The sequence below is a fragment of the Trachemys scripta genome, chromosome 3 (assembly GCF_013100865.1).
Source record: "Trachemys scripta elegans isolate TJP31775 chromosome 3, CAS_Tse_1.0, whole genome shotgun sequence".
In the NCBI taxonomy this organism is placed as follows: domain Eukaryota; kingdom Metazoa; phylum Chordata; order Testudines; family Emydidae; genus Trachemys; species Trachemys scripta.
In genome coordinates this window covers 81,113,209-81,133,779 of record NC_048300.1, presented here as the reverse complement: position 1 = coordinate 81,133,779, position 20,571 = coordinate 81,113,209, and the positions used below count along the sequence as shown (strand labels likewise).

Here is a 20,571-nt window from a genome sequence, read left to right as displayed (position 1 = left end):
TGGCTTTTGCTGTGCTTTTTTTTTTTATCCCAACTTAGCTAGCTAGTTGGTTCTTAGTTTGTTGAAGTAGTTTGTAATTTCTTTTGTTTAAAACAAAAAAAAGTGTTGTTTTTTTTCTCCCAAAAAAGATTGTTGTGGCATAGCTGGGCTGTGAAGTTCTTATAGCATGTTGGGGGGGGCCTCAGAAAGAAAAAGGTTGAGAACCCCTCCTCTAGAGCTGTGCGCAGACACAAAATTGGTATCCACATCCGATGTGCGATCCGCAAATGTGGTCCATGGATATCTGCGGATTTGCAGGGCTCTAGAAATCTTCCAGTCACTTTTCAACTCCTCTTCCAGGACACCAGTTCACTGCTGCATCCCAATCTGAATGTTCTCTGCCTCAAGGTCTGTCTCCTTGATGGGTCACAGGACTAGAGTTATCTTGTTCTGCAGAGGTACAGCACATATCATTATATAGTAGGAAGAATTCTACCAGATATACTTGCCTTCAGGAATGGAGAAAAGTTTTGTTCACTAATGTGAACTCTAGGGCACTGTCCTGATTTCTGCCCCTCTTCCACTTGTTCTGGAATATCTGTTGCATCTAATGAAAACAGTACTGTCACTTAGTTCTCTTAAGGTTCATCTTGCAGCCCTAATGGCCTTTCAGACCACTGTTGAGGGGTTCTTCCTATTTGGTCAGCCTGCAACTGCAAGGTTCATGAAAGGCCTGGGAAATCTCTTTCCACCTGTAAAAGTTCTTGCTCCTATTTGGGACCTTAATCTGGTTCTTTAAAGTCTCATGAAGCCTTCTTTGAACTGATGGTGACCTGCTCCTTACTGAATTTATCTATGAAAACAGCTTTCCTAGTGGCTATTACCTCAGCCCATAGAGATGGAGAGACTAGGGCCTTAATAGCAGACCCTCCTTTCACAGTTTTCTACGAGGATAAGGTTTCCTTATATCTGCATCCCAGGTTCCTTCTAACGTGTCATTAACCTGCCAGATTTCTTTCTGAAACCGCCTGAGTCCTGTCTGGAGACTGTGCTCTGTATGCTAGATGTCAGAAGGGCGTTTATCCTTCTACCACATAGGACTAAACCATTTCCTCAATCGCCTAGACTGTCTGTTTTGTTTCCGGACAGATCCATGAGCTCTGCTGTTTCTACCCAGGTGCTAACGAAATAGATTTCAGGGTGTATTATAGCTTGTTACAGTGTTGCCAGCATTCCAGCTCCTGCCTGTGTGTCAGCTCACTGGATGACTCTACTTACATCTATGACTCGACTTAAAAATGTAGCAGTTGCTGAGATCTGTGAAGCTGCTACATGGTCTTCAGTACATACCTCCTTCAGACATCATGCTTTAGTTGATGCCTCTAGATCTACTGCGGCAGTTGGTGGTGCAGTCCTTTCCTCTGTAATGGACCCAACTCTGAAGTGCTCAGGGCAAGTCCACACTACCACTTGAGTCGATCTAACTTATGTCACTCAGGTGTGAAAAAGACCCCCCCCCCCCAAGCGATGCAAGTTACAGCGACATAAGCACTGTCCATGCTTGTGCTATGTCGGCAAGAGACACTTTCCAGCGGACATAGCATCTCCCTCTCGTGGAGGTGGAATAATTTGCCAATGGGAGAGGTCTCCCCAGTTGGGATAAAGTGTCTTCACCAGACCCGCTACAGCGGCGCAGCTGCGTTGGTGCAGTTGCGCTGTTGTAGTGCTTCTAGTGTAGACCTGCCCTCAGTGATGGAGAAAAGGAACTAAGGGCAGTTTGCCCGTGCAGCCTGTTATAGCCTCTGTGTGGGGCACGAGCATATCAACACAGCACATGGGCATGCTGATGGGCGGACATCATTGCTAATGAAAATCTCCGATCAAAGGTGCATGCAGTGCACATGCACCTGAAGTGGAGCGCCCATCGGGGCACACATCTCGAAGAAGTACAGTTACTGCACTGGGTGAGTTACTTTTTCATAGCATATCAGGGTTTTTTTTTTATTATTATTATTATTATTAAATGTATAATTTGTTTTTTCAGTGTATCTTTAGTGTTTTAGCCTTTTAGGGATTAAACCTAGATTTAAAAAAAAAAAATTTTTTTTTGTTAGTATTAGTTCTTTGTAGTTCTGTTTTACTGGTTATGTAATTTGGCTGTACTGTTTGTGTATTTGAATTGGTTCTTTCAGTAGATGTAATTTTGATGTATTTGTTCTGGAATTTGAAAGTTGTAGTGGATGGGACACTTTGTATTAAGTGATTTTTGAATCAGTTAACCTTTTGGCTGCAGTATTCCTGTGGTACTATTTTAAATTATGATTTTGTTTAAATCAGTAAAAATTCAGATAATGGCTGGTGAGGTCAGCAGAACATGTGGCACATGCCAGAAATGTGTGTTTTGTTTTTATTTTTAGGACTAAAGTTAATGAGATTTGCCTTTGAATTTCATAAGAAATTAAAATGCTTAAAACAATCTTTTTTTGGTTCTGGTCTAAATTTTCTGCTTATGGAGCCTAGTTGTTTTAGTATTAAAATACTGTGCATCTGGCCAGTGGAACGAGACATCCAATAATCAATAGATAAAGAATCTTAAAATGAGACAGGTGGCAACTCTGTATACAGTTAACTAACTACAGCCTTTGCACTTTGCTTGGACACTGATCTATTGTTTGTGCTTTCTTCTAACAGCTAATTGTTGGCTTCTTAAACAATAATAGAAATTAATCCATCCACTTACTTTTCAGGATTAAAGTCCTTGTAGGTTTTCAAGTTGAAAGAGTTAAATGCACTGCATCCTTTTTAAATTGAATAAGCATTGTCTGGCTACAGTTTCACCCTTTCCTGTCTTTTCTTTTCCTGCCTTCTTCCGCATGTTCTGCATGGTATCTGTCCTGCTGGTGCTGCCTTCACCTGGGTCCTGTGCATGTGTTTCTAACCCCAGGGAGAAGGAATCACTTTGCCTACTACAACTATCACACTTACGAAGGTAATGCTGTATTTAATACTGTTCTTTCTCCCTACTCACTAAAAACAGTGCTGGCAAAAAATAAAAAAAAAAAAACATTTTTTCTCAAAGAATGAAAGACTGTCCTTTTTTTGAAATGGGCAATTTATTATATGAAACACTGATTTTCCTGGATATATCAGATTAATTTTAAATAGTCTAATTACTGGTGAAGAGGTGTCAAATAGGTCTTCAATTAATCAGATACTATTAACCCAAGAGCTAAACCTTCCAGCTAAGGCTCACAACTGGATTTCATAAGGCCTTTCCCTGTGGTTAAAGGGCAGCACTCTACTGTGAAGGAAAATGCTCCCTTATTTGCCTTGTTGCAGAACACAAGGGGAGTGGTGATTTTTTTTTTTTTTTTTTTTTTAACCACCTTCTCCCTGACTGTAGAGGGGGGAAGGATTTTTTCTGAATGCTCTCTTGGCTGTCCGAGTGAGGATGAAGTATTCAGTAATCTTTGCTGCTTAGGCGGATGCTTGGACCACTGGAAGAACTCTCTCTTCTGTCTTCCCTATAGAGTCCCAGTGGCAATCTTCGGTATTTCTCAAAAAGCTGGATACGCTACTCCGTGCTCTAAATGATACGTCTATTAGGCAGAGCATTGATCAGAGGGACTCACCCACATAGATTCCAAGGCCAGAAAGGCCCTGATCATCTAGTCTGATTTCCTGTTGTTACACAAACCATAAAACTTCCCCAAAATAATTCCTAGAGCATATATTTTTAGAAAAGCATCCAGTCTTGATTGAAAAACTTGATTTGATTTTAAAATGACCAGTAATGGAAAATCCACCTTAATAGTGGTAAAAATGTTCCAATGGCTAATTACCTTCAGACTGTTAAAAATTTAAGCCTTATTTCCAGTCTGAAATTGTCTAGCTATTGGATCTTGTTACACCTTCCTCTGCTTGATTGAAGAGCACAATAGCAAATATTTGTTGCCCATGTAGCTACTTTTAAACTGTAATCAAGTCTCTCTCCCCTCCCCCCATTAACATTCTTGTTAGGCTCAAGGAGCTCAGTCTATTTAGCTTATCACTATAAGGCATGTTGTCTAATCCTTTAATCATTCTCATGGCTTTTCTCTGGACCCTCTCCAACTTAACATCCTTCTGGAATTGTGTACACCAGAACTGGACACAGTATTCCAGCACTGGTCACACCAGTGCCAAATATATGGCTAAAATAACCTCTCTACTCCTACTCAAGATTCCTTTGTGTATACACCCAAGGATCTCGTTAGCCCTTTTGGCCATAGTGTCACATTGGGAGCTCATGTTCAGCTGATTATCTCCAAATCTTTTTCAGAGTCACTGCTTCCCAGGACAGAGTCCCCAATTCTGAGCTAAGGGAAATATATCTAAACATATACGGCCTTTATGATTGCTGCCAAAAGATTTTTGAAAAAAAAATTCAAATTTAATAATTACTCAATGTAAAATTCCATGAGGGATGAGATGAGGAACCACAGCAGGGCTGCACTCAGTTATAAGTCTCCAATTTTAAAGCTCTGCTCATAACCTGCTTTACAAATCATTGCAGTGTTCTTTGATTCTCCTGTTAATGTAACACAATATGTAGTTACAGCCTATTTTGCCAAACAGGAGAAGCGTGCAAAGCAGCTTGCTTACTACTTGAGAAACTACTATGGTAAAGCCTTTACTAATACACCATTTCCCAATTTATTTAGCAGTTCTCTTATTTTGTCTTTGTTCCATAGAGTACTTTAAAGACAGTAGTGTGTTTTTTTTATATCAGCAGTGATATTACAGTGTATAAGTGTAGTATCTTTGCTTGGTGAAATAATAATCCCCTCTGCAGACATTTGGCATCTGGCTCCATTGTTTTATGGAGCTTACTCCAGTTTCACAGAGAGCATTGTCCCATAGAGTTGAAAAGCCTCATGAAATCTTGATTACAGAGAGTAGATTTCATCATGGAGGAATAACTCGTATTACAATTGCAGGTTTTCCACTCAAGCAGTTTTTGTTCTTTAAAATATATTACTTAATGTATTTTTCACCAATTCCTACTATAGGAAACTATATTTAAGATTGTGGAAGACGCCTTTCCTTTGTTGGAGCTCTTCGTATATTAGAGCCTGTATATTAAGCTGTTTTCCAATGTTCAAAGTCTTCTGTTTTACAGTAGAAGTTACCTCCTCACTGAGTGTGTACTGTTGTCACAGTCTTAGCCATCTAGACTGTTTTCCCACAAGGGCCTGGCAGACTTTATACTGACTAGATTCACGCCACAATTGCAATTACTGCCTGATAGTTGTGCATTTTGCTGCCAGATGTATCCCTCACATTCTGTCTAGTGTATAATCTTGTTAGCCTTACAGCTGTTGCATTCACAAGAGCAGTTGACTAATCAGTTGGGATGCAAAAATATACATTAATTCTATCGTTGGTACCATCCCTGGTGCTTTTCCTCACTGTATGTTTCGCAAATATAGCTCTCACATAAACAATGGGAAGCTATTAAGGATAAGGGCCCAGTGACCAAATTAGAAGTGGGAGGTTGGGATCTGGAGCCAGATGGGCACAGGGAGTAGTTGATTCATAGATTCATAGATTCTAGGACTGGAAGGGACCTCGAGAGGTCATCGAGTCCAGTCCCCTGCCCACATGGCAGGACCAAATACTGTCTAGACCATCCCTGATAGACATTTATCTAACCTACTCTTAAATATCTCCAGAGATGGAGATTCCACAACCTCCCTAGGCAATTTGTTCCAGTGTTTAACCACCCTGACAGTTAGGAACTTTTTCCTAATGTCCAACCTAGACCTCCCTTGCTGCAGTTTAAACCCATTGCTTCTTGTTCTATCCTTAGAGGCTAAGGGAACAAGTTTTCTCCCTCCTCCTTACGACACCCTTTTAAATACCTGAAAACTGCTATCATGTCCCCTCTCAGTCTTCTCTTTTCCAAACTAAACAAACCCAATCCTTTCAGCCTTCCTTCTGTAGCTGGAGATGCAGAATGACTGGTGTATATAGGAGACTACTGTATACCCTCTGAAACCTGGATTGTGATTTTGCCAAATAATTCCTTCTCCCACCCAAAGAAAGAATTTGCAGATGAGTCTCCAGTTCTTGGGACTCCCTCACAAACCCAGGGTTCGATTGATGGGCACAGGTCATCCAGGCAACACCAGTAGCTCTCCAGAATTCTTCCATAACTTGTCTCAATTTACCAGAACCATTTATATTGTAATTAAACATCTTGTAATGGTGAATTGAGAAGAACTATGGTAATATTGTTTGACCTTATTGCCTGGTCCCATCAGATACAACAAAATAAGAGGAGGAAAAAGACATCTGACTGCTGCCTTGGTTCAGGTCTCCTGACCAGGCTGGTCTCAAAGACCAAATTTCCTAGCTATGAATATGCGTGGTGGTGTGTAGAGAAATATTGTCAATCCCAGCAGCTCAGAAATCATGATTTAAAAAAAAATAACCTTTTCACTTACGAGCCTTTAGAATTCATGTTTTCAAGATTTGCTCTGCCTCCGGAGGTCTAGAAACTAGTTTTAAATAAAAGCTGAGACTCTTATACAATAACTGAACTCCAGGAGTTCAGGCTTTAAGAAAAACATGAAATATTGGGAGAACTGGCAACACTGACAGAGGCAGGAGGTAGAACTAAGGCGAAAGCAACAGAGGGTCCTGTGGCACCTTTAAGACTAACAGAAGTATTGGAGCATAAGCTTTCGTGGGTGAATGCCCACTTCATCAGACGCAAGTCTTGCATCTGAAGAAGTGAGGTTCTCACCCATGAAAGCTTATGCTCCNGTACTATTTAACAGTTTGAGTAATAACCTGGCAGGAAACATAAAATCATCACTGATAAAATTTGCAGATGACTCAAAAATTGGAGTGGGGTAAATAATGAAGAGGACAGGTCACAGATACAGAATGATCTGGAGTGTTTAGTAAACTGGGTGCAAGTAAACAATAGGTATTTTAATATGGCAAAATGTAAGAGTGTGTGTGTGTGTGTGTGTGTGTGTATGTATATATATATATGTGTGTATGTATATATATATATGTGTGTATGTATATATAAATAAATATAAGCCATACTTACAGAATAGGAAAAGCAGTGACTCTGAAAAAGATTTGGGAGTTATAGTGATAATCAGCTGAACATTAGCTCCCGGTGTGATGCTGTGACCCAAAGGGCTAATACGATCCTGGAATTGCAGCTGGTATTGGAATACTATGTCCAGTTTTGGTGTCCACAATTCAAGAAGGATGTTGATGAGTAGAGCCATGAGAATGATTAAAGAATTAGAAAACCTACCTTATAGTGGTAGACTCAAGGAGCTCAATCTAGTTAGTTTAATAAAGTGAAGGCTAAGGATGACTTGACTGCAGTCTACAAGCATCTATATGGGGAGCAAATATTGATAATTGGCTCTTCTGTCTTGCAGAAAAAGGTATAACATGATTCAATGGCTGGAAGTTGAAGCTAGACAAATTTAGACTGGAAATAAGGTGTAAATTTTTAACAGTGAGAGTAATTAACCAGTGGAACAACTTAGCAAGGGTCATGGTGGATTCTCTGTCACTGAAGATTTTTAAATCATGTTTGGATGTTTTTCTAAAAGATCTGCTTTAGGAATTATTTTGGGGAAGTTATCTGGCTTGTGGTTAATACAGGGGGTCAAACTAAATGATCACAATGGCCACTTTTGGTCTTGGAATATGTGAATCAATGAAGTAAACCTGCCTGGTTTAAACAGAGGTGTGTGTCCAACATTGCCTTTTGCACTGGTCTAACTAAATCAGTTTAAAATTACACCTTTAAACTGGTGCTACTCTGTGCATAGCTAGCTAAATAATGATGTATATATCCAGAGTATGTAATACTGAATGGTAGTATACTTTGTTTCAAGAGTCTACCTTCCTCAAATTTATAAATTCAGTGTGTAGTATCTTTGAATTGGTAGTTATGAAAGTGGCTATATATCAGTGGTACAGTGCACTGATTTTTTTTTGTAGCATGATTAAACAAATATATGAACATTTTGATCAAAACTAGTTTTGCAAAACAAATGGTGTATGAAGTTCCATCTTTCATTTTATATTTTTAAGCTAAAAGATGAATGACAAAGCAGTAGGAAAGTTAATAGTGCCTTATATGTTATCAGCTTACTTGTTGCTATATTTTAATAAGTATCCGTGGTGGGCATTGTTGTGGGTTTTTTTAACTGTGCAGTACATGCTTATTACAACTGGAGCTGGTCAGAATTTGGAATTTTGTCAGAACAAAATCAATTTTTTAAAGATTTCCCATGAACCGGGGGAAGAAAAAACAAACACAACAAGAAACCACTGAAACATGGTATTTCTGAAACTAAATATGCTCCACTGATCCTGGACAAAATTAGTTGAATCTGAAGTGTTTTGTGAAACTTTCAGGTTCAACAAATCGGTATTTTCAGCAAACTAGTTCATCAGAAAATTTCCAACCAGCTCTAATTACAGCTTTATCTTGTTAGGCAGTATGTTAGTAAATCAGAAATTTGCATAAATGACTATTCCCTGAATAGTTTTAGGTGAAAAGATCACCTTTGCAGATTTTTATTACTTCAAATAATATTAGCTTTCTAGTTGTGGGCACTTTGTAAGAATGTGTGCATGCAAATACAAATCTTTGAAGAAATTAATACTATTAAGGAAGTCATAGAGAAAATATCTTATCAAGACATTTGAAACGTGTAAAATGCCAAGTTAGAAAAGATATACAGTTCATTCTCTACACAGTGATCTAGAAAGGTCTGAGCCACATAAATAACCAAGTTTAAAATACACAAAAGCTAATTTGATCTCCCTTCCTAAAGTTTATACTTTCATGTTGGCTTATGTCTGTATATGCCAAGTTAGCTCTAATCAACGGTCTACAGTGAAAATCTGTAAGCATTTTTCTGCACCAGTGCATCTCCGCTAGTGCTACCAATTGTGGCAGATGTAGTGCAGATAGGGTGCAGACATCTTTACCATGCTGTTTATTTGTCTACACCAGTAAAAATTTTAGACTATATCATCATGTATCTGTATGTGTATAAAATAAAACAGAAATCAGTGTTGTACATTTATTTATTGTGCACCTTCTACTATTTGACATGCAGTGTGCCCAATAATGCACATCTCCCTAGGAATTTTACATTTCAAATTTCAGAGCTTCAAAAAAAAAATTGATAGTTTTTAAAATTAGTATCGTGCCAAATAAATATAATTTATATTTCTCAAATGTATAATTCAATCTCAAATGTATAATTCCCCCTTGACACACATGCGTCCCTCCCACCCTTCCCCCAAAAAACCTGCATGGTCTGAGTTCCAGGATGAACCATATTTCCATTCTGGATCAGTGACAGGTTTAAAGTTTGATACCTTTGCCCTATTAGGGAAAGGAACAACTTTCTTAAACTTAAGTTTTTGGGAGCAGGGATTGTATTTTATATATGTAAACTAGACCTAACCCATTGTAATAATTAACACCATTGGAATGGGACTGTTACTCAGAGACTTTAAGGTCAGAAGGGACCATTATGATAATCTAGTCTGACCTCCTGCACAATGCAGGCCACAGAATCTCACCCACCCACTCCTATAACAAACCCCTAACCTATGCCTGAGTTATTGAAGTCCTCAAATGGTGGTTTAAAGACCTCAAGGTGCAGAGAATCCTCCAGCAAGTGACCCATGCCCCACGCTGCAGAGGAAGGAGAAAAACCTCCAGGGCCTCTGCCAATCTGCCCTGGAGAAAAATTCCTTCCCGACCCCAAATATGGCAATCAGTTAAACCCTGAGCATGTGGACAAGACTCACCAGCCAGCACCCAGGAAAGATTTCTCTATAGTAACTCAGATCCCATCCCATCTAACATCCCATCACAGACCATTAGGCATATTTACCTGCTAATAATCAAAGATCAATTAATTGCCAAAATTAGGCTATCCCATCATACCATCCCCTCCATAAACTTATCAGCTTAGTCTTGAAGCCAGATATGTCTTTTGCCCCTATACTCCCCTTGGAAGGCTGTTCCAGAACGTCACTCCTCTAATGGTTAGAAGCTTTCCAATGAGAAATGCTGTGTTTGCTTTTATCTGTTGAAAATCTGAGTTAGACCTTAACATTGTGGAATTACGATGAATGGAAAAGTACTCTTCAGAGATTTCTAAAGTTTTATTAAATCTAGTTTTCTCTCTCTGGGCAGCCTGTAAAGTTGTTCTCATGATAACCAAGACACCTGACTTTATGAGTGGATGGATTTAAAAAAAAAAAAAGTACTAATTATTTTTTTAAGAAACTATAAAATATGTGGCATATGCAAAGTGATATAAAAGGTTTTATTGGCTTGGACACTCAGTGAGTAATGAAGATTTCTGTAATTTAGATAAACGAAAACTTTGAACTCCATACCTTGTATTTGTGTGTGTGTGTAATTATATTTTATGGTGTGTATGTCTATGTAGGAAATACCTGACGGAATGATGTAAGGTTTTACTAGTAAGAGTGTGTGATATGGGTTCACTATTCACAAGAGAGAAAATCATGAATGCGAGATATAGATCATCCCAAGCAAGTGTCTATGTTTATGCCTATAAGTATTTTTTCTGTGGCATACATAACAGAAGGAACTATTTTAGAAATATCCCAAATAATAAATCTCTAAAATCCTTTTTCATATCTCCCTGCATGAAAATGTAGGTGTTTTTGTTAGAATGATTAAAATTCTGGCCGCAGATGACATCAGTAGCAAACTTTCATTGACTTCAATGGGGCCAGGATTTCATCCTGAGTCCAACAGTAGTCGGCTCAGCGGAAGCTGTAAAAACCTTTAAGTAAACTAGCACTGCAGAATATTGAGTTATTGGTCTTTAATAATGTGGTATTTTTAGGTGTAGAATAGTTGCCACTAGTACACGCCTGAAACTTGCATCTTCAGGGCATCAGTCGGTGTCATTTGGATCTGTGGGTGTTGGGAATTCTGAATTTGGGAAGAGGAAGTGGAAACACTTGTAGATTTCAAAACAAAACTTCGCTGTTTTGAATTTTGTAATGTAAAAATAAGTCCTCGGGAGAAGTATTAATGGACAGAGTGCAGGTGAGATGATCAAAGGTGTATATGATAAATACTATAAATGCTTGTAGTTTTCCTTGAAACATCATATGGTGAAATTTTAGATTTCTGTGATTTGCTATTGTGTAACTTTTACCCATTTACATTAACAAAATGTGCACCTTCAGAACTACTGTAGTTACCAAAGTTAACATAGTAAATTTCAGTGGGATGCAGTGACTTGAGTTGTGCATTCCTAGTATCAAACATATGGTTAGCTTTTTGCCAGTTGTGCATGCCACATTTGAAGGAATGTAAGAGGTAAATGAATGTTCTCTCCTTTTTAGCACATTGTCTTGTTTCTTTCTATTCTGCTGTTTCTCTCATCCACCTTAACATTTTTTCTCTCCTCTTCTACATTATCACTTAACCCTTCTCCTGTGTCTTCCTTTTTTTTTTGGCCTGAATGTGGCTTTCATCAGCTGCTGTGCTGTCTTCTGTGTGCTGGCGGATAAGTGTAATTCATTAATATCCTGTACAATAAAGCACTAGCATATAGTATTTCAAAGATGTGTATGTTTGTGAACTTCGTGGGCAGTGCAGCTAGCAGTATAGTGGAAGTAAAGCACCTTGGATGAGGAGAGCAACCTAAGAAGATGAATCTGCAAGGGAAGTGCCCTTTAAGGATATGGGCTTCTAAAACAGTCATATATTCAGTGGTTCGCTGGTAAAGAAGAACTTGGATATCAAGAGAAACTTGAAAAGAAGTGAGATTGTTTACCTTAAAAAAGAGATGACTAGAGGGGATGTTATAAAAGTATATACACTGAGTGGTAAAGAGAAGGTAGATGAGGTGCTGCTGTTCTCTGTATTTCAAAATGCAAGAACAAGGACGTTCAACTAAATTGAAAGGTAGCAGATTCAAAACTGATAGAAGGAAATACTGTCTCTATACAAAGCATAATTAGACTATGGAATTTATTGCCACAAAATGTCTTTTTGCTCTATTCTTGGTTTCAAAAGGGATTAGACAGTCATGGATAATAATATCTGAAGTTTTGATAATTAATGTGAAACAAAAAAATGGAATGAATATATGATTTCGTGCTTCAGGGCTTAGACCAATATCTATTGGAGATTGGGGATGAGAGGGTAATCATCCCAAATCTGCTTACATTGGGGCTTCTTGCAACTTTTCTGAAGCATCAAGTACTGGTTGCTGTCGAAGACCGAATACTGGGCTAAATGGATTGTGAGTTGATCTAGTCTGGCAGTTCCTGTATTCCTAGACAGAGACCTGAAAATGGAAGTTAACAAAAGCTCAGGAATTAGGAGTGATTTTTAAGGGGCTTTCAGGAATCTGCACTACACTGTAAAACTTAGTTCTGGACTATGAATAAATTTTCAATTTCTGACTGATAAAATGTTGTCAAATTAATCATGGGTATGGAAGAATGTGGATAAACACTATACCTACCTGTTGTTTTCAGATGCTGAAGCATAAAATTGATTTGATTGCTATAAAAGATGTGTAGTGGGGCTGTTTAAATGACATGTATTCTAGACGTACAATTGTTCCCCAAACTGAGTTTCAATACAATAATTTTGAGAGATTTCCAGTGGCTTTTGTCCCCATGAAGATCCCATATGTATTGGTTTCCATTTTAACTTACAAAATCACCACTCCCCCATTGAAGAGCATTTCTACGTGTGCTGTAATTTGAATAACATTCTCTAGTGCTTTTGTGTACAGACTGAAATTAAACATAATTGGTATGCTATTTGTAGGCAACAATATTTTTCATCTTGTGGCCCACTGTGTTTCCCATTCTAGATATCAGACAGAGATTTTCATAGAATCATAGAATATCAGAGTTGGAAGAGACCTCAAGAGGTCATCTAGTCCACCCCCCTGCTCAAAGCAGGACCAATTCCCAGCTAAATCATCCCAGCCAGGGCTTTGTCAAGCCGGGCCTTAAAAACCTCCAAGGAAGGAGACTCCACCACCTCCCTAGGTAATGCGTTCCAGTGTTTCACCACCCTCCTAGTGAAATAGATTTTCCTGATATCCAACCCGGACCTCCCCCACTGCAACTTGAGACCATTGCTCCTTGTTCTGTCATCTGCCACCACTGAGAACAGCCGAGCGCCATCCTCTTTGGAACCCCCCTTCAGGTAGTTGAAGGCTGCTATCAAATCCCCCCTCATTCTTCTCTTCTGGAGACTAAACAATCCCAGTTCCCTCAGCCTCTCCTCATAAGTCATGTGCTCCAGACCCCTAATAATTTTTGTTGCCCTCCGCTGGACTCTTTCCAATTTTTCCACGTCCTTCTTGTAGTGTGGGGACCAAAACTGGACACAGTATTCCAGATGAGGCCTCACCAATGTCGAATAAAGGGGAATTTTGAACTTATGCACTCGTTTTTTGGGGGGGAAAGTAAGATGCATAAGTTGCCATTAGCATTAAAAGCTGTAATACTTAGCTGTAAAATGAGTTTGTGTATATGCATGAAAATCAATGGTAGATGGCTAGAGGAGATGGCAGCTAAGTTCTCTCCTCTTCAATATGTCTCACTAAAAGGGGTGCATATGTATGTGCGCACATTTGGTTTTCTTTGGTGGGAAAGGGAGAGTAGGGGCTAGTGTGTACATTTTAAAGAGAATAATATTCTTAGGGTCTCAAGTTCCTCTTTTCTCCCCCGTTTCATTTTCTGCAAGATCAAAATGTAGGTTGCTGGGACTGAAGATAAGCTCAGGAGGAACATTACTGAGGTCATAGTTCTCTTACAAATGTATCGGAATTATCATTTCTGATCCATGAGGAAGAAGCTGACTCAGGCATATGTTTAGTAGGGTAACTGTTTTTACAAGGATCTTTTTATTTTATTTTATTTATTTATTTATTTATTGGCTTTTTGACTTGTTTCAGCATCTGGTAAAGGGGAAAAAAATTGGTCTCACAGGCTACCTGACACAGTGATGGAGGTATTGATGGCAATATGCATTTCATTAGAGGTGCTGTGATAGAGACAAGGCTTAGACCTATATCTGTGGTGCTGACATCTACACATTTCATACAAATATTTTTGAAATCCTTATTTTTTTCTTTCTCTGTTCATATATATCAGAAGCCTGAGGAAAATTTCTTCCTCTATACTGTAGGCTACTATTTAAGCACAAATGGAAATATATAAGAATATGTACAGTAGAAAGCTCTAATGAAAAGATTATTTTCCTTTCTGCAGTTGCTAAAGCAATTTTCTTTTGCATAGGCTTTCCTATTTAAGATTTACCATCCATATTATCTTTTTTCACAAACATTAGCAACTCTTCAGTGTTTCTAACAAAGTTTAAGGACACAAATTAGATTAATTTTTGGTGAACATTAATTCAGAATTAGGTGTTTTGAGTTTTGTAATATGAATTAGAAATCAAGCTATAATATTTGCAAATCAAGTGCTTTACACTTACTCTACAGATGGTTCTGACTCCAGAGATAAGCCAAAACTCTATCGTCTACAGTTAAGTGTCACTGAAGTTGGAACTGAAAAATTTGATGACAATTCCATCCAGGTGAGGAAAAACAGCCTCAAGTGAAAGAGCTGATCTGAACTTCAACCAGTCACATGTTAATCCTGGGAACTAGCTCAGTTCACTGAGGACCATAACTATTTAATTATTTAACCCCCTCAGCATGGGCCTCAGGCTTTCCTGTTAGTAAGCATTAATTCAAAATGCATTTAGAAAAAGCCACTCTGTACCTACCAGTTTACTTCATCCTGAGCACATCTGGCCGAAGTGACTTACCTTTACAAGTCAGAAGAGCATATAAATCTAAATGCAAACACAAATGATTTTCTGTTGATCGGAATGCTTTGATTTGTTTTTTCCGTTTTGCTTAAAGAAGAAACTGAAGGCGTGATCCTTTAAACGCAAAAATGAATACAGGTAGTCCTTGGACTTGTGACACAATTGGTTCCTGAAAATTGCGTCGTAAGTCAAAACGTCGTAACTCGGAACTGCAATCCACTTCATTGCATGACTGAGCATCGTAAAGTTGAAACCAATTGTTGTAAATGAATCAGAATGCCTCACAGTCTTTAATGTATTTATCCTCACAACAACCCTGTGATCTAGGGAAGTAAAATGGGGAACTGAGGCACAGAGAGACTGTAACTTGTCCTGAATCACACATGATGTTTGTGGCAGAGGAGTCTCTCATGTCCCAGGCTATCACCCTAACCACTGAACCATCCATCCTCATCCACTTTACTAGTGTGTAAGTATTTGCAGGTTCAAGTCTTTTATCCACAAAAGGCCTTGGGTGTTGCAATGTCTATCTTTTAGACCTCTTGAAAATTACTGGAATTCACAAACCATGAGTTTTAGTTGCCTAAAATGAATGGGAAGATAGAAGCACCTGGAGAATGGGATCCACAAAAGTCAGCTCGCTAGTTGGGGAGCTACCTAAGCCCCGCCCCTCTTGGATCCGGGCTGCGGGGAAATGCCTATCTCTGTCAGTGATCTGCAGCTGGGAACCCCTCACCAGGAGTCAGGCAGCTTAGACATCCAAGCAGTTTCTTTCAAGAAAGACTTAGGCGCCTGCCTAACTCCACACAGATGGCTGGGGTGGAGAGACCTCCCTTATCCCAGTGACTAGGGTACTCACTAGGATGTAGGAGGCCTCTTCTCAATTTTCCCAGCTGCCTGATGAGAAGGCATTTGAACAAGGATCTCCCATATCTCAGGTTAGTGCTCTAATCACTGATCTATGGGATAATCTGACATGAGCCTTCTGTCTCTCTTGTTGAAGCCATTCCACTTTAATAAAATATTATTTGGGCCAGAAGCTGTGAGAATCACTCTCTAGTTCAGTGACTAGGTCATTCACCAGAGAGCTGGTAGACCCCTGTTCAAATCTCTTATCAGAAAGACGAGGGAATTGAACTGGAGTTTTCCTGTCCCAGGTGATTACCCTAACTACTGGGCTAAGAGTTACAAGGGAGGCCTCCTTCCCCTCCTCACTCTCCCGCTCTCCCCCCCTTATGTGAAGTTAGGCATGCTCAAAGCTTGCCTACCAGATCAGACCGCACAGGCAAGGTAGGTGGGTCAGTGCCTATCTTCCCCTAGTTTGAGAATTGTACTGGGATTGAAGTGTCAGGTAGCTGTGTGCATGATCAGAGGCAGAATCTTAGGCACTTAAGGAACTTCTATAGCAAAAATTTAGGCACCAAAGGAACCTATGGGGTAAGGCAGTTTTGTGTGGATCACAGTGGTACCTAAAACTCAGACTTTGGCTCCTAAGTCCCTTTGTGGATCTTGCAATTCAATTATGAGCAGCATATTTATAACAGTTTATTAATAATGTGCAAAGTATATTTTGAGTGGAAATATTTAGCTAAAATATGCTGCAAAAACATGTTATGGTTGTCTTCACTTGGAGCAAAGCTTAAGCTAAGATTAAATTACTGATGCTTTAATTGATAAATTTCTAATGAAAATTCAGAGGCAGGAGTAAAATATATCCATATACTGCAATTAGGGTGAATTGGGGTACACAGTTATGCTTTGTTTCTGCAGTGATTCTGAATTAGGTAATTTTAGAACTATTGAATATTTGTATTTCCAGTTGTTTGGTCCAGGAATTCAGTCTCATCACTGTGATCTCACCAATATGGATGGAGTTGTTACTGTTACACCAAGAAGCATTGACGCTGAAACTTATGTAGAAGGTCAGCGTATTTCAGAGACCACCATGCTGCAAAGTGGCATGAAGGTTCAGTTTGGATCATCTCATGTATTTAAATTTGTGGATCCCAGTCAGGACCACATTATTCCTAAAAGAACTCTAGATGCAGGTCTCATGATCAAAGGTCCAAGGCACAAAACTGGGTGAGTACACAATCCTATTTTTTGAGTGAAAATAATATAGAGCCTTGAAATAATAAAATAATATGGAGTCTTGAGTGTAAGACCATCAGGCTCTGAGTGCCTACTCTTAACTGTTCCAAGTAAAATTTATAGTAGAAATATAACTATTATAATACTTTAGCTCCACCTTGTGAAGTTTTTAGGACTTGCATATGTTTGTTTCATTATTAAATATAGAAGTATATTTTTCTCATGACACTGATTCACCAGTCCAAAATGGGGGGTGAGGGGGGAGAATTATTAGAATCCTAATACATTTCACGACAGCTCAGTCAAACACCAGGAACATAAGAAATTTACTGACTTTACATAGTGAGTCTGGTGGTATTCTTTTTCCTTAGACAGTAACTTCGGAAGTTTCATTAGACTAGATGTGAATAAACAAAACAGAAAAAGACGTACTTTGGGTGCGTCTCTGCTATTTGCCACTTACACTGGATTTTATCAAGAGTTTCTAAAATATCTGGATTCCCCCTCGGAAATGGATGATTGCAAAACTCCATTTGAGATGTCAGAATAGGGAGCCCAATATTTTACCTTGTGGCCTTGTCTTCCAGATGTGTAACAGTTACTTCTCTTTTTTTCTGTGCCTAGAGTCCAGCAATCCTAAGTTTTCACCTATTATTTGTGCTCATATTATTTTGATGGGTGCAGTATTAGATACATAGATTAGATATGAGGACAAATATTGCCTGGCCTTAGGGCTTCATGTTCATTGGAAATGAAAATATGCAGAGAGCTGCAGGATTTAAAACCATACAGAACTACTTGGAAGATGTAAAATATTGATGATCTGCTCTCTTCTCTGACTGGTCCAAAGGAAACTACTAGAGTAGGATGTTCTGGATGGAAGAAATTGAGGCACAAAAGCTGATTATGTAAGAAATTATCCATTGTGAAACATTATTATGTTGTCATTGAATTACCAGTTAATTTTAAAAATCTATACTTTTACCACAGTCATCTTCCTATTCTGGATTTTTGTTTAAAACTCAAAGTATACATGGGCATTCAGTATGAGAAGTTAGAGAATTTTGTGAAAGCTGCTTTTCTGTGATCTTCATTATGGATGAAAAGTTTTTATACCTTAAAAGGCATTGGTCCAGAATCAGTCAGGTTTTTTGTCCTTTTTTGTGTGATTCTCCCCCCGACCCACTATATCAGAGGAAGTCAAGTCAACTTTTGAAGTATAGGTTATAGATGTTACATTCCTTTCAGGGTCACAAAATACAATAAACCCATCTGACAACTCTTGGACAGTACCATACTTGTGAATTTGTATTGTTTTAAAAAAGATTCACGGTCCAAAGATGGAGCAGCTCATTGAATGTGGAGAGAGAGTGCCTCTCCTTGGCAAGCATTCAGAAATGTAATCCTAACAGAGCAAAGAAATAAGTGTCTCCCCTTTGTAAAACTTGTACACACAGTTTTAATTGCGTAAGTTAAATAATTTTATGTTCTTCAGCTAAATAAATCACTGGTAAAAACTACTGTTAAACGATTATTTTAAATTGTGATCTGAGGAATGACATTAATAAACAGTCTATTGTAGTATTTGAAACTCATAAATTCTTTTGCAAAATGGCTGTACTCACTTATTGAGTCCTCTCTGAGTTCTGTTGCCATGCATATTTTCTCAATTCAGAACAGACCAAAAGTCTGTAAAGTTGATAATTTTATAGTTGATATGCAGTTTTTTTTTCTCTACAGGACTACTGCAGTAATTAGAAAGTAGTACCTCTTTTTGTGACTGGGTATCTTTTCTCAGGTCCAGAAATATCAATTGTTATAATTAATCTCCATTGTCTATCCTCATAGAATGGGTATTGGAGTACTGCTGCAACAGAATCCTTTATGTGCAGTGGGGGTACCCAAAACACACACAAGGTTATATTTTCATTGGCTTCTCCCCTGTGCTGGGATTTGGCTTCAAAGTCCCTAATTTTGTCATTCTTCAGACTCCCATTGGTTATAGGGGTGTCTAATTATGCTTTTGAGTTTTTCATGCTGGAGAAGTTTGTTGCCAGAGAATATAAGGTGATACAAGGTAGGCCCCACCTCTAGGTAGTAATCAGATGTTTGATAGTTCATGGATAATATTTTCATTGAAGAATTAATGTTTTATAACGGTGTTATCAAAGAAACTATCTGGGGAGTCCACTCCCAAGTCGAAAAAGAGAGTGGGAACTCCCTTCAACAAGCCCAGGAATAGCCGAAAGCGATCACCATCTCACTTGGTTAGTATCCTCAGCACCGCCGGCACCAAGATCGTCTGGCACCCATGCCTCATGGCACACTCAGTGTCCAGTACTGTTGATAGGCTCACAGACCCTTTGGGCTTGGGCACTGAATCTTCGGTACGAAAACACAAGAGCAAACGCCCTAAGATGCTTCTGGTATGTGAGCTGTCATCGATACCACCAGCAGCATTGACGCATTCGGCACTGGAGAGATTGGTACAGATGAGGTCCCCTTCTCCCTGGCACCACCACCAATGCCAGGACATTCGGTACTGGCAGAATTCCATCAGGCTGGTCACCTGGCTATGTTGGAAGCTCCTGACTCTCAGTCCCTTGGTACTGGAACTGAGCCATGGCCAATCAAGGGTTATTTCCCCGACAATTATGCCATGCCCCTCTGATGTCAAGTGAGGGATCGGACAATGAGCTAGATGGGGTTTCTCTATACTCCTCCAAAGCTCTATATGGGGGACACTATCAACAGAAGCCAGGAATGTACAACCAGATGGCACCACCACCATCTTGGTATGGTCATCCATGAGTACCTTCACCAGGCCCTATCCCTCCGCAGTGGCCTCAAGGGCATCAAGCATCACCTGAGAGCCTTTCAGGCACACCCCCTCAGCTACAGCATTGTACACCTCAGAATCCCAAAAAGTGGAGGAGCAGGAGGTGGACACAGAGGAGTAGATCACACTCAAAGCCATATCCTCTTCTTTGCAGGACAAAGCAATTATGCCATCGCCACCTTCCATGGCGGATAACTTCCGCTTGTTCCAAAAGCTGGCGAAGAGAGTGGCGGACACGCTTTGCATGCCATTGGAGTTGGTTAAAGATACGCATCACCAGCCTATTGACATCCTCCATGCTTCATCTACTTCCAAAATCACATTGTCAATCAACAAGGCCATCCTACACCCAGCTAAGATGGTGTAAACATCAAAAACAGACTCCAAAGAGAGACTGCTGAACTCGAATTAATATGCAAATTAGATACCATTAACTTGGGTTTGAACAGAGACTGGGAATGGTTGGGTCATTACACTAATTGAATCTATTTCCCCATGTTAAGTATCCTCACACCTTCTATGGGCCATCTTGATTATCACTTCAAAAGTTTTTTTTTCTCCTGCTGATAGCTCATCTCAATTGATTGGCCTCTTACAGTTGGTATGGCTACTTCCACCTTTTCATGTTCTCTGTATGTATAAATATCTTCTTGCTATATGTTCCATTCTGTGCATCCGATGAAGTGGGCTGTAGCCCATGAAAGCTTATGCTCAAATAAATTTGCTAGCCTCTAAGGTGCCACAAGTACTCCTGTTCGTT

At 39.2% G+C, this 20,571-nt stretch overlaps 1 protein-coding gene across 21 annotated transcripts in view; it reads left to right on the top strand.

Moving 5' to 3' along the window:
* AFDN (afadin, adherens junction formation factor) overlaps nucleotides 1-20,571 on the top strand; it is a 228,455-nt gene that overhangs the window by 100,882 nt on the left and 107,002 nt on the right. For 17 of the 21 annotated variants that reach the window (XM_034765202.1, XM_034765209.1, XM_034765204.1 and 14 more), the window contains exons 9-11: nucleotides 2,924-2,968; nucleotides 14,550-14,644; nucleotides 16,701-16,963. In XM_034765202.1, coding sequence (XP_034621093.1) covers nucleotides 2,924-2,968; nucleotides 14,550-14,644; nucleotides 16,701-16,963 — 403 coding nt within the window. The remainder of the gene's footprint in view (nucleotides 1-2,923; nucleotides 2,969-14,549; nucleotides 14,645-16,700; nucleotides 16,964-20,571) is intronic. The other 4 variants (XM_034765208.1, XM_034765207.1, XM_034765222.1 and 1 more) reach the window with 1 other exon arrangement.